A 24602-nucleotide genomic window follows, 5' to 3' on the forward strand; every position below is an offset into this window, starting at 1 on the left:
GGGACAGTCTTCTTTTATGAGCCTGTTGCTGGTCTCATCTTCTGGAGGGAGAGTTCCTGAGGCTGGCAGCTTTTTTTTGTCTGTTTGAATTCAGGTCTGTGCTTAAGAATTTCCACCTGCTGTGTAATTTTCTTTGTCTATGTTATCTTGCTTTATTATTTGTTTTTCTTTCTTCCTCTTTATTGGGTGATTAATAGTTTACATCAGTGGTAAAATAGTTAGTACATGTATAACATTTATCACTTTTCCAAATGACACTCTAACCACCACCACCACCTCTCCCCCCACCCCCTTGCCCCAGGTACTCCACCACTGTCATATTCTAGGACCTGAGCAGTCCCCTCGCCACACCCCAGAATCTTTTACTTTGGTGCAATACACGAAACCCAGCCCAAGTTCTTACTTCTCCACTTCTGTCCACGAGTGAGATCATCCCATATCCATCCTTCTTTTTTCTGGCTAATCTCACTTCACAGGGTTCCTTCAAGCTCCATCCAAGATGAGATGAAGAAGGTGAATTCACCCTTTTAATTTGCTTAATTATTAATTTCTGTTGAGGAAATGCTTGAAAAGATTATAGCTGCTCCAGAGGCACAATGTTTTGCAGGAGGTCTTGTGATGTCACTGTTCATTCAGCAAAATGCAGAAGCGATTCTTTTCATGCCCAGAAGCCAGTGCACAGACACAGATGAGGTGCGTTTCTGAGGACCCTGTGGAGAGCACCGTGAGCACCATCTGTCAGCCAGATGGATTCTGGCTCCGCTGTGTGGTCTACCAGGAGGGTATGTGCTTGAGCAGAACTAAAGCGCTTTGGGAAATTAATTCTGCACGTGTTGTAAGTCTTTCATCAATGCCCAGTTGGGCTCCTGGTTTTTCACTCTTTTCAGCAGCACAAGCACAATTGAACATTATCATTTCAATCCCAAGACAAAGTCATTTTGTGGAAGGCGGATGACTTCTGGGAAGTGGACACACAGCCCCCATGATGGGTACGACCAGTGTTTGTGAACTTCTCTCTTTCTGAACCAACCTCACATCTTTTTTTTTTTTTAATGTTTATTTATTCCCTTTTGTTGCCTTTTTTGTTTGTTTTATTGTTGTAGTTATTATTTTATCATTGTTGGATAGGACAGAGAGAAATGGAGAGAGGAAGGGAAGACAGAGAGGGGGAGTGAAAGACAGACACCTGCAGACCTGCTTCACCTCTTGTGAAGCGACTCCCCTGCAGGTGGGGAGCCGGGGGCTCGAACCAGGATTCTCATGCCGGTCCTTGTGCTTTGCACCATGTATACTTAACCCGCTGCACTACCTCCTGACTCCCCAACCTCAGACCCTAACTTCTGGCTGTCTTTGCTTTGTTAGCTAGTGGTCATGAAGAAGAAACCTCACGGCATAAAAGATCTTTTATTTTATCTTATTTATTTTTGGAGAGAGACAGAGAGACACCTGCAGCCCTGCTTCACCACTCATGAGGATTTCCCCCTGCAGGTGGGGACCAGGGCCTCGAACCCCTATTCTTGTGCACTATCATGTGTGCACTTAACCAGGTGTGCCACCAGCTGGCCCCAAAGATTCTTGATTTTTAAAGCTTCTTCATGATTCCTTTTGGGTGTTGACTCCTGCTCCACTTATAATCAAGAGGACAAGGTCAACTCTCAGCTCAAACCGTGTGGCTTTGTCATAGCTCTTTGTCTTGCTCAGGTCAACAGAGTTGGGGTGAGGGGAGTATTTTTCAGTTTTGGCGATTGTTTATTTTACATTAAAAAATGTGGCAAGAAATAGGGAGTGAACATACAGCAAAGACTTTCACCAAGAGGCATGTAAATGACGTACTTCAGACTTCTGCAGTGCATTGAAGAGATGACAGAAGAAAGTTAGAAAGAAAGACCAGGAGTTCTTCTGTTTAATCTTAAGATCTTTCCCCCTTCAGAAGGAGGGAGAGAAGCGGGAACTGAAAGGAGGAAGCCTGAATTTCAGGTCCAACCACAATGCAGCTCTCTTTGTCTCTCTCTCTCTCTCTGTCTGTCTCTCTGTCTTTTTTTCCTTTTTTTGCCTCCAGGGTTATCACTGGGCTTGATGCCTGCACTATGAATTGACTGCTCCTGGTGGCCATTCCTCCCCCCCCCCCATTTTATTGGACAGGATAGAGAAATTGAGGGAGGAGAGGGAGGTAGAGAGGAAGAGAGACAGAGAGACACCTGCAGACCTGCTTCACTGTGAATCGACCCCTCTGCAGATGGGGAGCTGGGAACTTGAATCCAGGTCCTTGCGCGGGTCATCGTGCTTAGTGCTACGGGTCATCGTGCTTAGTGCTACGTACGCTTCACTGGGTGGGCCACCACCCGGTCTCCAGCTGTTCTTCATCTTTCTTGGAGCACTGAGCTATGGACATGGAGCCACTGCTGCAGTCCTCACCACCCACTAAGGACCCCTGGGGATGCGAACGGGTGTCTGGATTTCTAGAAAGTTTCTCAACCAATGCTCATGAGTGCCAGAGCTCTCTCTGTTCTCCCCTGCTTTCTCAAAGTCAGCGCCCCCAGTTCCCTTTACTCCTTTCCAAGGGAGAACCTCCAGGCATTTATCCCCACCCTGTGTTTAAAATAAACATGACCTTCATTCTATGACTTTTGTGAGACTTTACCTACCAAGGCACAACTGCATTTGCCTTTTATTTTTGCAGGCAGGGTTTCTTCACACCTGTATGATTCCACCTCTCCAGGCAGTTTTTCTCTCTCTAGATAGAAGGTGAAAGAGAAAGAGGGAAGAATGGAGGAAGAGAGAGAGAGGGAGAGAGAGATGGGGAGCAGAATGCTGACCTCTTGGGTTCAAATCTCTGTAAGGGATGAGAGATGAGAGGGAAGAGAGAGAAACATGGACATCATGGTGGAAAAGAATAGGAGTTGGGGGTGAGTGCTCTTCAGGGAGGTGAGAGATTATACCCATGTCAACAACTGTACTGCCATCTATTAACCCTTCAAGAAAGAAAGAGAGACAAGAGAAGACAGAAGAAAAGAGAAGAGAAGAGGATTGAAGAGAAGCTTGCAGAAGGAAGTTGTAGGCAGGAGAAACTCCTTGTGGCCTTTTGTTCCATTCCTGGTGGGGTCTCAGAGAATGAAATCCCAGAGGTTGGGGAGGAACAGGGGTCCGGAGTGAAGGAAGCCCCTGCCTGGCTCAGGCCCAGCAGCACATCTGAGTGAAATAATATGGTATTTTCTTTCTCCATTGGATGTATTTTACATAATACACCCAGGTTCATTTATGTTGTTGTAAATGACAAGATTTCATCTTTCCATAGCTAAATTCCATTGTGTGTGTGTATATATATATTTTTAAATAGAGGTTTAAAAATCTTCATTTATTGGTTGATTTTATTTGATATGACAGAGAAATTGAGAAGGGTGAAAAATAGAGAGGGAGAAAGAGAGACACCTGCAGACCTGCTTCACTACTCATGAAGTGTCCCCTCTGCAGGTAGGGAGTGGGGAGCTCGAATCCTAGACTTCACAAATAGTAATGTGTGAACTTAGCTGGGGTGCACCACCACTTAGCCCCTCACTTTCTTTCTGTCTCTCTCTCTCTTTCTCTCTCTCTGTATCTTTTGCCCCCTTCCCTTTCAATTTCTGTCTCTATCATAAATAAATAAAATATTAAAAATATGAAAGACACAAAGTTAAAAAAATTGCTTTGGTTGTGCCTTGCCTCACCATGACTCATGTGGTGCATGCCAGGGCCCTAGGCCTGGCTCATGAGCTGGAAGTATATTAATATGTTTTTTCCCCTTAATCCATCACAGGGGTAAGAACACGTGTGCTTCTCAATCAGTGGTATTGGGTATGAGTCCACAGCTAGCCCTGGTAGTGTCTGTCACAACAGGAATCACTAGGGAATCATATGTCCATAGGTGGCTGGAGATTTTCAGTGGCTTAGTTAGTAGGCAGAGGCTCAAGATGGCCACCAAGATGGCCACCCCTGGTGTGCAAACAGCCTTCCCCAATTACATCCAGTTAGACATTCATCTGGGCACCGCTGTGGAGGAGCTTGCTGAGCTTAAGACAGGGAGTTTTCATCATTTATGGCTGTGAGCTTTATTGCTTTGCCTAAAAGGAGGAGTGTACACACTGATAGGTAAGAAGAGGTCTGTCTTTCTTGCTTGTTTCCTAACGTACTGTCATGAGGGTTAAGGGTTATAATCAACTTTCCTGCAGTCAAATATTTCAGCAGCACTGTCACCATCAGCCTTATGTTCTGAAACTTCTGGACTCATTTCCTCCCTCCCTTCCCCCATTCTTTTTTTTTTTTTTTTTCCCCTCCTCCAGGGTTATTGCTGGGCTCGGTGCCTGCACCATGAATCCACCGCTCCTGGAGGCCTTTTTTTTTTTTTCCCCCTTTCGTTGCCCTTGTTGTAGCTTTGTTGTGGTTATTATTATTGCCCTTGTTGATGCAATTCGTTGTTGGATAGGACAGAGAGAAATGGAGAGGATAGGACAGAGAGAAATGGAGAGAGGAGGGGAAGACAGAGAAGGGGAGAGAAAGATAGACACCTGCAGACTTGCTTCACCGCCTGTGAAGCGACTCCCCTGCAGGTGGGGAGCCGGGGGCTCGAACCGGAATCCTTACGCCGGTCCCTGTGCTTTGCGCCACATGCGCTTAACCCACTGCGCCACCGCCTGACCCCCCCTTCCCCCATTCTTATTCTCTTTCATTCACTGAGCCTCCCTTTCCATCCATTTCTTCCCTGAGGTGGTAGAGATCCTTACTTACAGAGTTCCATGTTTAATCCTGTTCCATTTTCACGCATCCACTTTCTGAATGATTGCATTCACCTAGTCATTCAAATGAGAAATGGAATGGGGCCGGCGGAGTGGTTCCCTTGCATAGTGCAGTTTTGACAGCTGCACAGACCAGCTTCAAGCCTGGCCCAGTAAGAAGAGGTTTTTTATAATATCTCCGGATAATTGTGCGTACAGTATAGGGAAGACACACAAAGTTTGTTGGCCTTTTGTTGGGCAGACATTATTCATGGAGATGCCAAGTATGATGCAATTAACTTAGGCACGAAATTCAAGACAACTCCACTGAGAGATGTCTGGGACTCTAAAATCACAGGATGAGAGGATAAAAGGTGCTGAGGTTTGGGATGGTGGTGGGGGAACCTTCCTGCACTGCTGGTGGGAATGTAAATGGGTCCAACCCTTATGGAGAGCAGTCTGGAGAACTCTCAGAAGGCTAGACATGGACCTTCCATATGATCTAGCAATTACCCTCCTGGGGACACATCCTAAGGAACCCAACACACTCATCCAAAAAAATTTGTGTACGCCTATGCTCACAGTAGCACAATGTGTAATAGCTAAAACCTGGAAGCAACCCAGGTGTCCAACAACAAGTGAGTGGTTGAGGAAGTTGTGGTCTATATACACAATGGAATACTACTCAGTTATTAAAAATGCTGATTTTGGGGCTGGGTGATGGTGTACCTCGTTGAGTGCACATGTTACAGTGCACAAGGACCTGGGTTCGAGCCCCTGGTCCCCACCTGCAAGGGGAAAACTTTGCGAGTGGTGAAGCAAGGCTGCAGGTGTCTCTCTGTCTCTCTCCTTTCCTACCCCCCTTCTCTCTCAATTTCTGGCTGTCTCTATCCAATAAGTAAATAAAGATAAAAAAACTAAAAAAATGGTAATTTCACTTTCTTCACCTCATCTTGGATGAAGCTTGAAAGAATCATTTTAAGTGAGATAAGCCAGAAAGAGAAGGATGAGTATGGGATGGTCTCACTCATGGACAGAAATTGAGAAATAAGAACAGAAGGGGAAATAGAAGGAGACTTTGGACTGTGTTAGTATGCATGAGACCCCTTCTGTTTCATTTGGTTTAAATCCCCCCTGCTTAACACTATTCTATTTACATAACCACTTCATTCTATTTACATAACCACTGTTAACAAGTTCCACCCTCCCTCCAGGGCATTTGTGGTTCAGTGATAGGATTCTCGCCTGCTCCACCCCCTCCTTGTCACACCCTGATCCCTTCTTTGTCACACCCTGATTTTCACCAGTCACTTTTCTCTCCACCCTCTCTATGTCACATCCTGTTTCCATCCTACTTGGGAAGTATATACAAAGACAGCATTGTGAGTTTTAGAGTACTGTACTTTGAGTTTAACTTAGCTCGTCTTAGATTGGGCTGCGTCCTGCATGAATAAAGAGATACTGCCTACAGCTCAATCATGAGTCCCTGGTCATCTGTTACCTGCCCGTGAAGCCAGCCCGGTGAAAACAACATAACCCATCGAAAACAACAGGACTGGGTTTGGAGTATTGCACCAGACCAAAGGACTCTGGGCTGGGGGAGGGGTAGAGAGGTCTTTCAGGTCCTGGTGCCTGATGGGGGAGGAGGACCTAGGCTGGGGGTTGAGGGTGTCATGCAGGAAACTGACAAGTTTTACACATGTACCAACAACTGTATTTACTATACACCATTAATCCCCCAATAGAAATATTTAAAATAATTATAATAACAGCTCCCTTAGGAGCCATATAATTCTGGAGCTGCAAGGCAACAGTGCAGACAGCTGTTCAAACACTTAAGGGAGTGGGACTGAGGCACCAAGAGGCTGGCTGTCTTGTTTAAAGCCTCCCAGCTGTCTGTAAGTAACAGTAGGGTCAGAACTCAGCCCCTGTCCTCTGTCTTTTCCAGCACTAGGTATCCGTCTTTGAGATGTGGGCACTCGTGAACATTCTGTACCGACAACAAAAGTAAATACGTAAAAAGATGCTGAGGAGAGTAGTGGTGGAGTGAGCTATACCAGGTGTCAAGTGCGACAATGCAGCCTCAGGCACTCCCAGATGGGCCTCAGTGTCTCCTGAAGGCAGATCAATGTGACGTGTTAGGGATTCAGGATGGACCCCAAGGGTCAACCTCTAAGGTGATGAAAGAAGGGAGAAAGGGTGCAGAAAGGACTGGTCTCTGGAAACAACAAAGTTGGATTCCTCTCTTCCATCTTTCAGACAAAGAAAACACACCATCCAGAGAAAAAAAAAAGACAGTGGAATCATTAAACAAATAATTCTGAATGAAGAAGTCCAAAGACAAAGCTCCAAAAACAACACTTTAGATTCCACTTTCTGTTTTTGAAATTTTTGCAGTGGGGATAAAGATTACAAAAAGTAGAGGTCCAGGAGTCGGGCAGTAGCGTAGCGGGTTAAGCGCATGTGGCACAAAGCACAAGGACCAGGGTAAGGATCCTGGTTCAAGCCCCTGGCTCCCCATCTGCAGGGGGGTCGCTTCACAGGCGGTGAAGCAGGTCTGCAGGTGTCTATCTTTCTCTCCCCCTCTCTGTCTTCCCCTCCTCTCTCCATTTCTCTCTGTCCTATCCAACAACGACAACACCAATAACAACAACAATAAAAAAGCAACAAGGACAACAAAAGGGAATAAATAAATATATAAAAATTAAAAAACAAGTAGAGGTCCAACTGGGTAGTGACTCAAGCATGTGGTCGAGTACCAAGTTACTTCATTTATAAAGAATTCTAGGAGGCCAGGTGGCAGCACACCTGGTTAAACACACACACGACGGAGCACAAGGACCGGAGTTCAAGCCCCTGGTCCCCACCCATAGGGAGGGAAGCTTCACAAATGGTGAAGCAGGGCTGCAGGTGTCTCTCTCTTTCCCTCTTTATCTTCCCCTCTCGATTTCTTTCTGTCTCTATCCAATAATAAATAGAAAGATTCTGAAATGAATAAATAAAAATAAAAGAATTCTTAGAATCTTAAGTTGCATATGATAAAAAGGAGTGTGAGCCGTTATTTGGTCAAGACCCAGCAGGCAGTATAGAGAAAAATGAAACAAGTGACTTAGTGATATTTACCAAGGAACCTCATCTCATTTGTGATGAATAAAGTTTAACTGAAAACAACAAAATTTCATTAAAAAAAAAAGTACCCAAGTAACGAGGCTGAAAGTTACCGGTCATCTCTGTCAGGAACAACACAATAGACCCCTTTGTGGGCCCCCATAGGACCTTGCCCTCAACATGGACCAATCACAGTAGAGAATGTTCTGTCCTCTAAAGGGAGGATGGACAAAATACTCTATCTTCCACCTGAGGAAGATGGGTCCTGAAATTGGAACATTCCTACTCATGACCACAGAATGTGAGCTCAGATCTACAGGGATGCAGAGCTCACACAGGCTCCTAAGCTGAATATGGGCCCCAGATCACATCAAATCAATGGGGTTTATAGTCAACAATATTTATACATCTTTCCCATATTTGAGAGCTACTCTCTTCCCTGATCCATCTTTCTGGTCCTTTTTCTAGCTATCATCTCCCCAGACAATAACCTGGGTCCACCTGCATATCAGATGTCAGGCTCAAGCAAAAACTAGTAAAGTCATGGGCCCTTTGGAATATACCTAAAATAGACCTACTAGCTATTTCTAAAACAGACCCCAAATCTTCATCCACAATATTCCAGCCTTTAGGTTCATGATTAGTCAACAATTTGTTTGGCTTTATATGTTAACTCTTTTTTCAGCCACCAGGTTCCAGATACTACCATGATGCCAACCAGACTTCCCTGGACAGATGACCCACCAATGTGTCCTGGAGCCCTGCTTCTTCAAAGCCCTTCCCCACCAGGGAAAGAGAGAGACAGGCTGGGAGTATGGATCCACCTGCCACTGCCCATGTTCAGCGGGAAGCAATTATAGAAGCCAGACCTTCCACCTTCTGCATCCCACAATGACCCCTGGGTCCATACTCCCAGAGGGATAAAGAATAGGGAAGCTATCAGGAGAGGGGATGGGATATGGAGTTCTGGTGGTGGGAACTGTGTGGAGTTGTACTCCTCTTATCCTATGGTTTTGTCAGTGTTTCTATTTTATAAATAAAAATAAAAGACTTTCATTATGGAATCAAAAATAGGATTAATTTAAATTTTTTTTTAACTTAAAGGGTTTTTAAAATCAGACAGCTGTTACTCTAGCATTTGACTTGTGCTGTGTAAAAGCCATAGTATTTTTGCAGACAGGCAGAATCGGGACTGTTCTCAGGAGAGGTGCAAATTGGAAATGAGGGAGGGGTGACAACTGAACTTTGTGCCTGACTTCACAGTGTTGGGTGCCAGAGAGTACAAGGATGAGACTCCAGAGACAAAGTGCCTTCATCACACAACCCTGGCGCTGCAAGGCAGTGAGTGGTCACTACTGAAGCCATGAAGATGTAACTGCTGGAGTGGGAAGATTATTTCAAGTGCTCGCAGGTGGTAAAGAAATCCAACCACCAACTTGTAACTGTGATGGGAACAAAAGAGGTCGACGCAGTCCTGAGATGCTCATCAGAGCCTCGACTCTGACATCACGCGAGGATGTAAAAATATTTCGTCTTTAGATGGTGGGAAGGGAGTTTGGAAGGTACACAAGCAATGCAAGCATTAAACAACATGGCAATAGAAGGTGGATCTTTAGACACCAAACTTATTATATCTAGTGTTCATGTGACAAGCAGGGACTATAAGTTCTCTGCTCCTAGTACCGTGGTAGGCTGTATCCCCATCTCCAGCTCACCTCCCAAAGATAACCACCATGCTTCTCACAAATCTTACTTTTTTTTTTTTTTTTTTTTTTTACCCCCTCTGCCTCCAAGGTTGTCTCTGGGGCTGGGTGCCTGCACTACGAACCCACTGCTCCTGGAGGCCATTTTCTCCATTTTGTTGCCCTTGTTATTGTTGTTGCTGTTGCTACTGTTGGATAGGACAGAGAGAAATGGAGAGAGGAGGGGAAGACAAAGAGGGGGAGAGAAAGACAGACACCTGCAGACCTGCTTCACCGCCTGTGAAGTGACTCCCCTGTAGGTGGGGAGCTGGGAGCTCGACCTAGCCATGACATCATCTCCCCAGTCAACAATTTGGATCCACCTGCATATCAGATTTTAGGTGCAGGGGTAAAAAAAAAAAAAAGCTATAGTATAGCCACAGGCCTTCTGGAATGTAACTAAAATATGCCTGCTAGCTATCTACAAAACGGAGGACCCCCTGCCCCCCAACACTTCACCTGCACTATTTCAGCCTTTAGGTTCATGATTAATCAACAGTTTGTTTGGCTTTGTATGTCAACTCTCTTTTCAGCCACCAGGTTCCAGATGCTACTGTGATGCCAACCAGACTTCCCTGGACAGACAACCCCACCAATGTGTCTTGGAGCTTTGCTCCCCCAGAGCCCTTCCCCACTAGGGAAAGAGAGAAACAGGCTGGGAGTATGGATCAACCTGTCAACGCCCATGTTCAGTGGGGAAGCAATTACAGAAGCCAGACCTTCCACCTTCTGCATCCCACAATGATCTTGGGTCCATACTCCCAGAGGGTTAAAGAATAGGAAAGCTATCAGGGGAGGGGATGGGATATGGAGATCTGGTGGTGGGAATTGTGTTGAGTTGCATCCCTGTTATCCTATGGTTTTGTTAATGTTTCCTTTTTATAAATAAAATAAATTAAAAAAGGAATTAGCATTTGCATGCCCTCTGAATACACTTTGGAGATTCCACAGAATGCATTTCTGCAGGTCATCAGAGGTCCTCATTCACCCCACCCCCCTTTTCCAGATGGGGAAACCGAGGCAGCAAGCAAGCGGTTACCTGAGTCCAGGTGGTCCAGGTGCCAGGGGTCGGTGGCAGACGACATGGGGGACAGGGTGAGTGGGGATGCCCCGCAGTTGGACTCCACCAGCTCACCCTGGACATGCACGTGGGCTGAGGTGTTGGTGGGGCGCAGAGCCGCCTTCAGGGGGCTGAGCTGGTTGAACTGGACTCGGGACAGGCAGCCCGTAAAGCCTGGGGTGTTGTACTTGTGAATCTCCTGGTCAATCTTCCCTGTTTCTGGAAGAGAAGAGGAGAGGAGAGGAGAGGAGAGGAGAGGAGAGGAGAGGAGAGGAGAGGAGAGGAGAGGAGAGGAGAGAGAGATGAGACCTCATATGCACACGCTGTGATGATGGGGTAGTGGGGGACAGTGTGTCCTTCCGGGCTGGTGCCTACATGTCAGTGTCTTTTCTTTATTAGTCCTTTACAAAACTACAAGAAAACAGGGGTATAATCCCACACCTTTCCCACTGCTAGAGTTCTGTGTACTCACCCCTCCACTGGAAACTGCAGTAGTTCTCCCAAGGTCACAGATAGGGGCTGTTATCTATCTATCTATCTATCTATCTATCTATCTATCTATCTATCTATCTATCTATCTATCATCTATTTACCTACCTACCTATCATATATCTAGATATCTAATCTTTATCTAATCTTTGTCCTTTCTTTCCTTCTTTCCCTTTCTTTCCCTTTCTTTCTTTCTTTCTTTCTTTCTTTCTTTCTTTCTTTCTTTCTTTCTTTCTTCCTTTCTTTCTTTCTTTTCCCTCCAGGGTTATTGCACTTAACCCACTGTGCTACCGACTGGCTCTCCCCTCCTTTATTATTATTATTTTTTATTACCACCAGGGTTTTTGCTGGGAGTTGGTGCCTGCACTAAAAATCCACCATTCTGGGCTGCCATTACAACACTCCCCACCCCCGCATTTTCTTCTTTATTTGATAGGAAAGAGAAATTGAGAGGAGAGGGGAAGTAGGGGGAGAGAGATAGAGAGACATCTGCAGACCTGCCTCACCTCTCCTGAAGCTTCTCCTCTGCAGGTGGGAGTGAATAGGGGGCTCGAACCCAGGTTATATGTGCACGTATCCAGGTGCGTTTCCCTCCCTCCCTCCCTTCCTTCTTCCCTCCCTTCCTTCTTCCCTCCCTTCCTTCTTCCTTCCTTCTTTCCTTCCTTTCTCTTTCCTTCTGCCCTTCTCTCTCTCTCTTGCCTCAGACTTCCTTTTCTTTTATTGTGCTTTACTAGGGGAATAATGATTTCCAAGACAGTGGTCCCCTGGTTTTGATTCCTCATGCTCCCATGATAGAATTTGCACACCAAGCTCATCACCGGCTTAGATATGCTCACAGCTGCGCTCTGTGATAGCCCAAACATGGAAGCGGCTTAGTGCCCTATGCTCACAGCATGGAAGCAACCAGATGCCCAGAGAAAGATGAGCTGTCCTGAAGGGTGTGGTACACATACACAGTGGAATACTACTCAGCCATTAATAATGATGAAATCATCTCCTTTGCCTCATCTCAGATGGAACTTGACGTGATCGTGTTAAGTGAGATCAGCTAGAAAAAGAACAATAAACACCAGATGGTCTCATTTATAGATGTAATCTAAGAAGAAAGTGGGGAAAAGCAGAATGAAGGGGGAAATGTGGACTAGACATGGTCTGTTGTAGTAAAGCCAAGGGATAGGAAATAAGGAGTGGGGGCTGGGGGGCACTGAGGATCCAGTGCACAGGGTGGGGGATCTCATCTTTCCTTAAAATGGAGAAGCAAAGGAACCCTCCTGCACTGCTGGTGGGAATGTCAATTGGTCCCACCTCTGTGGAGAACAGTCTGGAGAACTCTCAGAAGCTAGAAATGGACCTACCCTATGATCCTGCAATTCCTCTCCTGGGGATAGATCCTAAGGAACCCAACACACCCATCCAGAAAGATCTGTGTACACCTGTGTTCACAGCAGCACAATGTGTAATATCTAAAACCTGGAAACAACCCAGGTGTCCAACAACAGATGAGTGGCTAAGTTATTATTATTTTTTAATTGTCACAAGGGTTATTGCTGGGGATAGGTTCTGACACTAACAATCCTTTCTTTCCTCCTTTCTTCCTCTCTCTCTCTCTTTCTATTTCCCCATTCTATTTTGTTTGACAGGAAAGAGAGAAATTGAGAGAGGAGGGGGAGATAAAGGAGGAGAGAGAAAGATAGACACCTGCAGACCTGCTTCACTGCTTATGAGGCATTCCTCCCTGCAGGTGAGGAGTGGGGGCTCGAACCCAGATCCTTGCACATGGTGATATGTGTGCTTAACCAGGTGCATCACCACCAGGCCCTCCTATGCAGCATTTTATTCAGTTTTGTTTACTTATTCTCTTTTGTTGGCCTTGTTGTTCTATTGTTGTAGTTATTATTGTTGTTGTTGTTGATGTCGTCGTTGTTGGCTAGGACAGAGAGAAATGGAGAGAGGAGGGGAAGACAGAGAGGGGAGAGAAAGATAGACATCTGCAGACCTGCTTCATTGCCTGTGAAGCGACTCCCCTGCAGGTGGGGAGCCGGGGGCTTGAACTGGGATCCTTACACCGGTCCTTGCGCTTTGCAGTACGTGCGCTTAACCCACCGCGCTACCCGCCCGACTCCCTTTATTCAGTTTCTTAACAAGGCTTCGTGCCAGACAGGATGATTCCTGCTTCATGGATGAGAAATCTGCAGCTCAGAGAAGCTTGCCAGTGAATGATATTTCCGCTTCATTGTTTTGTGTTCTGGATTTTCTCTGACAAGCAGAAGATAGTAAGTGGCTTTCATAATCATTTGGATTTGTGGCATTACAAGCCAGAGACTCTTTCATAAACAGTGTAGTGTGTCTTTGTTTCTTAACTGAAGTGGTTCTTGGAAACTGCCTATTTTTACAGTGTTTCCTTAGTGCCCAGCCAACAATATGGTTTTCAAAAGAGCTGTGAATTCACATTCAGCCTTTGCCAGGAGCACCGAAAGCAACAGCAAGATCTGCAGATACTTGTCTGGGGTGAATACTACTCATCTATTAAAAATATACGCCCAGGGGAGCCAGGCAGTGGCGCAGCGGGTTAAGCTCACGTGGCGCAAAGCACAAGGACCGGCGTAAGGACCCTGGTTTGAGCCCTGGCGCCCCATCTGCAGTATAATCACCTCAAGTCCCATCCAGTTCAATCCAAAGGACATAGCTTCCTCCCCCACCTTTTTAAAATAGCAGTAGAACAGTATTCCATTTAAGTATCTCTCACCATAGCCTCTTTTAAATTTTAATTTTAATTTAACTTAATTTAATTTAATTTCATTGTCACCAGGGTGACTGCTGGGGCTCAGTGCCAACACAACAAATCCCATGTTCCTGCTGGCCATTTTTTTTCCTTTTTTTCTTTTCTCTTTCTATTTTACTTGATAGGACAGAGAGAAATTAAGAAGGAAAAGGAGATAGAGAAGGAGAAAGATGGGAAATGGAGAAAGAGAAAGAGAGAGGAGGGAGAGAGAGGGAGAGAGAAAGAGAGAGAGGGAGGGAGAGACACACACACTGGCAGACCTGCCTCATTACTATGAAACAACCCTCCCTGGGGTGGGGGCTCGAACCCAGGTCCTTGTGCATGGTAATGTGTGTGCTCAAGCAGGTGTACCACTGCTCAGCCTCCTCCCCGTAGCCTCTTCTTCCATTTATGTTGCTTCATGCTAAGGCAATTGTGCTAGTGTAGCTGGGACGGTAGAGTTAAGATTTTACTTTCTGTGTGTGCAACAAGCCACAGGTCTCAGGAGGTCAATGGTGTGACTGCAGACTTTTGATAAGGGGCCACCACCTGCCCATCATTGGGAAGTCACTCATTTAATTTCTGTGGAAGCAGCAGGGGTGGTGAGGGCTGGGGCAGCGGAGCTGAGCTGAGCATTCTATTGTGCGCACCACCACCTGGCTCCCTGGGAGGCCGTCTAAGAGGAGGAAGTGGCAAATTTAGACCCAAGAGATCATTGTAAGTTGATTTTTCAGCAGTACTCTTATGTAATTAAAAAATTAAAAAAAATTTATTTACTTTCCCTTTTGTTGTCCTTTTTTATTGTTGTAGTCATTGTTGTTGTTATTGGTGTTGTTGTTATTGATGTCATCGTTGCTGGATAGGACAGAGAGAAATGGAGAGAGGAGGGGAAGATAGAGAGGGGGAGAGAAAGATAGACACCTGCAGACCTGCTTCACTGCCTGTGAAGTGACTCGCCTGCAGGTGGGGAGCCGGGGGCTCGAACCGGGATCCTTATGCTGGTCCTTGCGCTTTGCGCCACGTGTGCTTAACCTGCTGCGCTACTGCCCGGCGCCTTAATTTTTTTTTTTAATTGAGGAAATTCTATCTTAGAAGACTGTCCTCTCAGGGGTACAGTTTCACAGCTTTCCAAAGTATGTGTCAGCATGTGCCCCACCACCAGAGGGCCAATTCCCTCTACCGTGGTGCCCCTCTCCTCTCCTAACCTCTTCCCTTCACCTACCCCCTTTGTATCCTCAGAGAGGTTTAGACCATGCTTATTGGTATTATTATTATTTTATTTATTCCCTTTTCTTGCCCTTGTATTGTAGTTATCATTGTTGTTGTTACTGATGTTGTCATTATTGGCTAGGACAGAGAGAAATGGAGAGAGGAGAGGAAGACAGAGAAGGGGAGAGAAAGATAGACACCTGCAGACCTACTTCACCACCTGTGACTCCCTTGCAGGTGGGGAGCCAGGGGCTCGAACCGGGATCCTTACGCCTGTCCTTGCACTTTGTGCCACGTGCGCTTAACCCACTGTGCTACTGCCCAACTCCCTATTGCTATTATTTAAAAAATATTTTTCTTTCTCTTATTTGATAGAATAGAGAGAAACTGAGAGGGGGATAGAGAGGGAGAGAGAGGAGATATACCTACAGTCCTGCTTTATAACTTGGGAAAGTTCCCACTTTTAGGTGGAGACTAGGGCTTGAACCTGGGTCTTTCTGCATGGTAACATGTATGCTCAACCAGGTGAGTTGCCACCTGGTCTCTAGACTGTGTATTTATTTATTTATTTATTTTTAAAAAATGTTTATTTTATTTATTTATTCATTCCCTTTTGTTGCCCTTGTTGTTTTATTGTTGTAGTTATTGTTGTTGTCGTTGTTGGATAGGACAGAGAGAAATGGAGAGAGGAGGGGAAGACAGAGAGGAGGAGAGAAAGACAGACACCTGCAGACCTGCTTCACCGCCTGTGAAGCGACTCCCCTGCAGGTGGGGAGCCGGGGTTCGAACCGGGATCCTTATGCCGGTCCTTGCGCTTTGCGCCACCTGCGCTTAACCCGCTGCGCTACAGCCCGACTCCCGACTGTGTATTTATTAACACTGCCTTTTTTTTTTTTTTTTTGCCTCCAGAGTTATTGCTGGGGCTCAGTGCCTACACGATGAATCCACTGCTCCTGATGGCTATATTTCCCTTTTTATTAGACAGGACAGAGAGAAATTCAGAGAGGAGAGGGAGATAGAGAGGAAGAAAGAAAGAAAGAAAGAAAGAAAGAAAGACACCCGCAGACCTGCGTCACTACTTGTGAAGCGTCCCGCCCTGCAGGTGGGGGCCACCCATCTTTTTTTTTTTTTTTTTTCCTTAAACATCACAGAAAAGTGAGATCATCTGCTATTTGTCTTTTTCCGTCTGGCTTATCTCACTCAGCATGATCTTCTCCAACTCCTTCTATGCTGTAGCAAAGGCAAGATCTCATCTTTTTTCTTTAACAGACAAGTCATATTCCATTGTGTATATAGATTTCCTTACTCACTCATGTGTTGTTGGGTACTTTGTTTCAAATCATGGCTTTCACATTCAGCACCACACTGAACACAGGTCTGCATTTCTCTCTTCCCAAAGCAGTTTTACCTGGAGATCCACCACTGTGAAGATACACCTAGCTTTGCCAGGATTATCATGTGGTTCTCACCGGTCAAACTGACCTTGATCTATTAGCACTGTGCTTTCATTGCTATGGAAACCATTTACTGACTTCAAGCATGGAACAGGGACTATGAGATCTACCAGGACAAACAAAAAAATGGGTTAAAAGTTACTGCCTGGCTCAGAAGAGAAAACACAAGTAGAACCTGAACTGGAATTGGTGTATTGCACCAAAGTAAAAGACTCTGGGGTGAGTGGCGGGGGGAGGGGAGAATACAGGTCCAAAAAGGATGACAGAGGACCTAGTGGAGGGTTGTATTGCTATGTGGAAAACTGAGAACTGTTATGCATGTACAAACTGTTGTATTTACTGTCGAATGTAAAACATTAATTTAATGAAAAAAAAAAAAGGTTACTGCCTGGCTAAAGTTGTAAGATGTTGGGAATACATTGCTCACTGACCAGAAGGAAGCAAAAGGAATTATGGGCTATGTACATAATTAGCAGATGGCTGATGTCATGACTTATAGCAAAAGATGCAAACTCCCAAGGAATTGTGGGTATGAGGTATTACTTAAGCAAGCCTCTGGTGGAAATTTTTTTTCCCCTTATCACTTTTCACTTTTCGCCCCCTCCGACTGTTACTGTTCCTGTCTGATCACTGAACACTGGTGAAGTGAGTTGAAGGACTAATGACCATGCCCCAGGTCTAGCTAGGCTTTTCTCTCCTCACTATTTTCAATCATGGTTCCCTCTCATGTACCTAATACATCTGCCATTGTGGAGAACAGGATGGAGAATCCTTAAACAAAGGCAAACGGAAATACTTTATGATCCAGCAATTCCATGGTTAGGCAAGTCATGGGCCCTCTGGATAGACCTAAAACAGACCTACTAGGTTTTTCCAAAACGGAGACCCCAGCCTTCATCTGCAGGATTCTTGCCTTGAGGTTCAGGATTAGTCAACAATTATTAGTTCTGCTTTAGATCTTAACTATTTTTCAGACACCAGGTTCCAGATGATACCATGATGCCAAACCGACCTCCTTGGGCAGACGGCCCCACTATGTGTCCTGGAGCTCTGCCTCCCTAGAGCCCTGTCCCACTAGGGAAAGAGAGAGACAGGCTGGGAGTATGGATCGACCTGTCAACACCCGTGTTCAGCAGGGAAGCAGTTACAGAAGCCAGACCTTCCACCTTCTGCGCCCCACAGTGATCCTGGGTCCATGCTCCCAGAGGGATAAAGAATAGGAAAGCTGTCAAGGGAGGTGGTTGGATATGGAGCTCTGGGGGTGGGCATTGTGTGGAAATGTACCCCTCTTTTCCTGTAGTCTTGTCAATATTTCCATTTTATAAATAAAAAAAAGATAAGAGATATATGCACCCCCATGTTCATAGCGGCTTTATTCACTGTAGCAAAAACTTGGAAACAACCAAAATGCTTTCAACAGATGACTGGATAAAAAAGTTATGGGAGGGAGTCAGGCGGTAATGCAGCAGGTTAAGTGCAGGTGGTGCAAAGCACAAGGACTGGGGTAAGGATCCCGGTTCGAGCCCCTAGCTCCCCACCTGCACAGATGTCACTTCACAAGTGGTGAAACAGGTCTACAGGCATCCATCTTTCTCTTCCCCTCTCTGTCTTCCCCTCCTCTCTCCATTTCTCTCTGTCCTAGCCAACAATGATGACATCAATAACAACAAAAATAATAACTCTAACAATTAAAAAAATAAAATAAGGGCAACAAAAGGAAATAAATAAATTAAAGAAATATATTCTTTAAAAAAAGTTATGGGACATATACTCAGTGGAGTAATATTCAGCAATAAAAAAGATGGCATTGTGTTCTTTGGGATAAAGTGGATGGAACTGGAGAAGATGATGTTTAGTGAAGCAAGTCAGGAAGTGAAGGACAGCTCCAGGGTGGTTTCACTCAGATGCGGAAGATAGAGAACTGAGGATGCTAAAATTAACAAAGTCAACCTATTATCTAAGATGGTGGGAGAACTACAGTGGTTATCTACAGGGTTGGGGATATAGACCTTTGGTTACAAGAGTGGCGGGAAAAAAAAAAGAGACTATACTGTAAGCCATTATGCAATAAGTATTTAAAGATAAAAAAAATGGGAGTTGGCGGTAGTGCAGAGGGTTAAGCGCACGTGGCGCAAAGCGCAAGGACCGGTGTAAGGATCCCGGTTCGAGCCCCCGGCTCCCCACCTGCAGCAGAGTCGCTTCACAGGCGGTGAAGCAGGTCTGTAGGTGTCTGTCTTTCTCTCCTCTCTGTTTTCCCCTCCTCTCTCCATTTCTCTCTGTCCTATCCAACAACGATGACAACAACAATAACTATAACAATAAAACAAGGACAACAAAAGGGAATAAATAAATATAAAAAAGAAGAAAAACATGCTACTGTTATAAACCCCAACAAAAGCCCCCAGAAGTTTTTTTACTTTTTCTTTTTTTAAAAAAATTTTTATTTATAAAAGGGTAACACTAACAAAAAGCCATAGGATAAGAGGGGCACAACTCCACACAATTCCCACCACCGGAACTTTGTATCCCATCTCCTCCCCCTGATAGCTTTCCTATTCTTTATCCCTCTGGGAGGATGGACCCAGGGTCACTGTGGGATGCAGAAGGTGGAAGGTCTGGCTTTTGTCATTGCTTCCCCGCTGAATGTGGGCGTTGACAGGTTGATCCATACTCCCAGCCTGTCTCTCTTTCCCTAGTAGGGGATCGATCTGGGGAGGGATCTGTTAGAGGTCTAGTCCCATCATTTTTGTGTGGGAATCCCAGGACTCCCTGACTAGGGCCCCAGGTCATGGGGTGGCCTGGTAGTGACTAAAGAGCCGTCATTAAAGTCTGCCGGTCTCTTGCCCTTATTCAGGTGGTGGCGGACCTGATTGAGCACACATGTTAAATAATGCACAAGGACCCAGGTTCAAGCCCTCTGATAGTCTTCCCCTATCATTTATCCTTCTGAGAGTATGAACCAAAATTTTTTATGGGGTGCAGAAGGTGGAGTTATGGCCTTTGTAATTGCTTTTCCACTGGCCCTGGATGTTGGCAGGTCAATCCATACCTCCAGCATAAATAAATAAATACTTTTTTTCCTTTTAATTTTTATTTATTTACTACTGAATGGAGACAGAGAGAAATTGAGAGGGGAGGGGAGATAGAGACAGAGAGAGACAGAGAGTCACCTGCAGCCCTGCATTACCACTCATAAAGCCTTCCCCATGCAGGTGGGGACCAGGGGCTTGAACCTGGGTCCTAGCGCACTGTAGTGTGTGTGCACTTAACCAGGTGTGCCACCACCTGGCCCCCATAAATACTTTTTTTTTAAGGGGGAAATAACCACAACCAAGAGAAGCCAAAATAAGGAAACAACAATGAAGTCAAGTGCATGACTCCAAAAACAACAACAACAACAACAACAACAACAACAAAAGCCCAAGAAGAGCAAAGAGCCCTCACTGCTTCCCCTGTGCTGACAGAATTAGATGATTACACGCACTCGGCAGGGCAGCAGCCAGGTAACGGCATGTGGGGTCTGTGTCGGCTCCCAGCTCTCAGACACAAAAGCGTCTGCTCAGGAAGCCTTTGCTGGCCAGCTGCCTTTCAGAGGATGCGCCATGAATTAATCCCTGTACGTATACAATCATGTACTGTGACACTTTATTAATCCCCGAAAGAAAGACACCAAGGCGCTAATGAGATTGCCTGATGCTTGTCGTCTCCCTGTCTCTCTCATGAAGGAAAGCAGGGCTGAAACTTGCAGCTGCTGTTCACACAGCTCTTGACCTAGGTCCATGCTAACTCAATTGCAGACAGGAAATCTGCTGACAGACAGGCTTTCCTCTGCCTTCTCCACTGTCTTGGCCGCATTTCAACTCGCAGACCCTTTCCTAATGCCCGATAAAAACAAACACCAGACTTGCAAAGAAAGAGCAAATAGGAGTGTATGGTGGATGAAGATGCTTAACCAACTACACTTCTTTGGCAAAAGGAAGACGTTTGACTTTTTTTTTTTTTAAATTAATATTTTTCTTCATTCCACAGGGAAAATCCTGGCATCATACTGGAAGTGTTGGACTTTCTTTCTTTCTTTCTTTCTTTCTCTCTTTTTAAACTTTTTTTCCCCAAAAATTTATTTATTTTTTCCCCTTTTGTTGCCCTTGTTGTTTTCTTATTGTTGTTGTAGTTATTATTGTTGTTGTTACTGATGTCACTGTTGTTGGATAGGACAGAGAGAAATGGAGAGAGGAGGGGTAGACAGAGAGGGGGAGAGAAAGACAGACACCTGCAGACCTGCTTCACCGCCTGGGAAGCGACTCCCCTGCAGGTGGGGAGCCGGGGGCTTGAACTGGGATCCTTAAGCTGGTCCTTGTGCTTTGCACCACGTGTGCTTAACCCACTGTGCTAGCGCCCAACTCCCTTTTCCTTTCTTTTTTGTTTCTGACTTATTTCACTTATGATGGTTTCTCCAAGCTCCATCCAAGATGGGCTGAAAATGGTGAAATCACTATTTTAATAGCTGAGTAGTATTCCATTGTGTATATAGACCACAACCTGCTCAGCCACTCATCTGTTGTTGGACACCTGGGTTGCTTCCAGGTTTTGGCTATTACAAATTGTGCTGCTATGAACAGATAGGTATATCCTAGGGGACCAAACACACCAATCCAAAAAAGATTTGTGTATACCTATGACTGTTTTTTTAAACTACTCATATATTTTTAAATTTATTTTTATTGATTCATTTAGGATAGAGACAATAATTTAGAGGGATGGAGGAAATAGAGACGGACAGAGACAGAGAGACACTTGCAATACTGCATCACCGATCATGAAGCTTCTCCCTTGCAGGTGGGGACCAGGGTCTTGAACTTGAATCCTTGAGCATGGTAACAGGAGCACTCAATGAGGTGCACCATGGCATTTTCTATTCATAGAAACATATAAATTATGCTTCGGGGGAACCACTATAGGCTGAATTGTCATTCTCATTCCTAAGATCTCGCCCAAAAGCTGCAAAATTTCTGATTGTTGGCTAAGTTAACACAGTTGTGATTGAGGGAAGTGACATAGGAGTAGATGAGGAGGGGATCTAGGTCTAGGTCAGGCTCGAGCAAAAATTAGTAATGTCACAGGCCCCTTGGAATACTCCTAGCTTCTTCTAACATGAAGACCCCAAATTTCATCTGCGCTATTCTTACCTTTAGGATTCTGATTCTTAAGCAACTTGTTCTGCTTTATATCTTAATGCTTTTCAGCCACCAAGTTGCAGATACTACCATGACACCAGCTTGACTTCCCTAGACAGACAATCTCATCAATGTGTCCTGGAACCCCATCTCTCCAGAGCCCTGCCCCACTAGGAAAAGACAGAAACAGGCTGGGGGTTTGGATTCACCTGTCAATGCCCAGTGGAGAAGCAGACAGAAGCCAGAACTTCTACCTTCTGCACCCCATAAAGATCTTTGGTCCATACTCCCTGAGGGATAAAGAATAGGGAAGCTTTCAATGGAGGGGCCAGGATGCAGAACTCTGATGGTGGGAATTGTATGGAACTGTACGGCTCTTATCCCAGAATCTTGTCGATTATTATTAGATCACTAACAAAATAATAAAGTTAACACAGTTGTGACACAAGGAGGGTATGGGACTCCCTAGAAGTTTGGGAAATCAGACATTTGGCTTCTTCCAGGGCACACACATCTGCAAAATGGATTTATCCCCTTTTCCCCCTGAATGTCTCCAGGTTCTAGGCCTAAGATAGGAAGCTTGGTTTTGTTCTGCAGCCCTGGGGTTCTGTCCTTACGGTGGTTTACTCTGCATGCCAAGCCCCTCAAATAGGCCTTTGTGCTGTTGACACTTTTCTTTGCTTCCAATATTTCTTTCTTTCTTGTTCTTGTTCTTGTTCTTTTTTTTTTTTTTAAATACCATTTCTATTTACTGACAAGACGAAAGATGGAAAGAGAGAAAGAGCTAGACATCACTCTGGTACATGTGCTGCCAGGGTTCGAACTTAGGACTCTCATGTTTGAGAGTCCAGCACCTTGTTCACTGCACCATCTCCTGGACCACTGTTTCATTTTGGAGTTCTCTCTGTGAAGGTCTTAGCTTTTTGGTGAAGAGCTCCCTGGTTTCCATAATTTGCACTTGTATGTTACAGTTGGCATCTTGAATTGTTTGTTATTAGTTTCCTGAGTTCAAGCTCAAACATGTATTCCAAGTTATGATGTATTTTCATGGCTTGGTTGTGTAACCTTGAAGTAGGAAGCAGATAGCAAAGGCTTCCCACCCATACAGAAACGGAAGGAATTCATCACCACCAACCCCGTCTTGCAAGAACTACTGAAAGGACTCCTGCAGGAGGAGAAGTCAAGGAACTTTAGCTGCAAAGGAGATCACCTGAGGTAGAACAGGAACTCAGACAACAGCAACAAAAGCTGAGCAGACATATAGGAAATGAGGAGGCAGAAAGCACAAAGTGATGTGACTAATATTGTTGAGCCCAGGCCCAATACCCAAGAGACAACAGAACAGAAACTCTTACATCTTAATCTTTGCCTCACCTTGGCTGGAAGCAGAAGGGAAAGTGTGAGGTGGGATGAGTCAGGAAGAGAGGAGTGACGGGATGACTCTGCTTGGAGGTGGAACTCCAGAGACAGAATTATAAAGGAAGAACACAGGGTGAAACTTGGACTGGGGGTGTGGGGGGGAGGTTGTGCACCAAAACAAGGGTCTCTCGGGAGGGAAGGGAATAGGGGGTCTGGGGTCTGCGAAAGCCTTGTTTTTTTTTTTTTAACTTCTGGAAATCCCTTTTTAGTCACAGCCAGCACACCATGAGGGAAGTGAGTTTTTGACTTTTTTTTCCCTTCTTTTTCCCTTCTTTTTTTCCTTCTTTTAAGCAAGGGATGGATATTCCAGCTAACACCTGATAAGGCTCAACTAAATCTATTTTGGGGTGGGGCTGGGAAACTTGAGGAGTAGTAGGGAGTGGAGTAGAGAAAGTCTATGAGTGAGACAAGCAGGGGCTAGGCAGTGGCACACCCCTCCCCTCTCAATTTCTCTCTGTCTCTATCTAATAATAAGTACATTTTTAAAAAAGAGAAAGAGAATTACAGGCTAGAAGATTATGTGAATACGCTGTGTTTATCTCTCTGTTCCATGTCAAAGTGGATGAATCAGTGAAGTAAAAAGTGGTTCCAGTCCTTTGTTCTCACTTATAATTTCTGCCCCAGGAGGTCTATAAAGTGATCTTAACCCAAGAGAAGAAAAGAAAACAAAAGGCCTTTGCTGATCCAGCTGTCTAGTCCTATTTCTCACTGACACCAGCTCCCCAGACAATACCTTTGGCCTACCTGCACATTAGCTGTCAGGCTCAGGCAAAAATTAGTAAAGTCATGGGCCCCTTGGAATATGCCTAAAATAGACCTAAAAGCTTTTTTTTTTTTTTTTTTGGGAGACCCCAAATCCCATCTGTTCTATTCTTACCTTTAGTCTCCTGATTATTAAACAATTTGTTCTGTTTTATATCTTAATGCTCTTTTAGCCAGCAAGTTGCAGATGCTACCATGACACCAACCTGATTTTCCTGGACAGATGACCTCCCCAATGTACCTTGGAACCTCACCTCCCTAGAGTCCTACTCCACTAGGGAAAGACAGAAACAGACTGGGAGTATGGATCCACCTGCCAATACCCATGTTTGGTGGAAAAGCAATTACAGAAGCCTTCTGCACCCCATAATGATCCTGGGTCCATACTCCCAGAGGGATAAAGAATAGGGAAGCTTCCATGAGAGAGGATAGGATAGAGAACTTGGTGGTGGGAATTATGTGGAGTTGTACCCCTCTTATCCTATGGTCTTGTCAATATTTTTATTTTATAAAAATAAAAAAGTCTTGCAGAAAAGCTTTAGGAAAGTGACAGTGAGAGCAGATGAAGTGGTGGTTTTTCCAAGGCCTTGAGCTCAGTGAAGCAAAACAGAGAAGAGAGAGAGAGAGAGAGAGAGAGAGAGAGAGGAGGAAACCGAAGTCAGAAAGTGGAAGGGAG

General features: G+C 45.0%; 1 protein-coding gene across 1 annotated transcript in view; it reads right to left on the reverse strand.

The window, feature by feature from the left end:
* The window catches only part of LOC132536244 (contactin-associated protein-like 2), a gene marked incomplete at its 5' end in the record, with an annotated part of 64344 nt that overhangs the window by 15535 nt on the left and 24207 nt on the right, over window positions 1-24602 (reverse strand). Inside the window, one exon of the mRNA XM_060183822.1 lies at window positions 10638-10877. Coding sequence (XP_060039805.1) covers window positions 10638-10877 — 240 coding nt within the window. The remainder of the gene's footprint in view (window positions 1-10637; window positions 10878-24602) is intronic.

Source organism: Erinaceus europaeus, unplaced genomic scaffold, assembly GCF_950295315.1.
Source record: "Erinaceus europaeus unplaced genomic scaffold, mEriEur2.1 scaffold_421, whole genome shotgun sequence".
NCBI lineage: Eukaryota > Metazoa > Chordata > Mammalia > Eulipotyphla > Erinaceidae > Erinaceus > Erinaceus europaeus.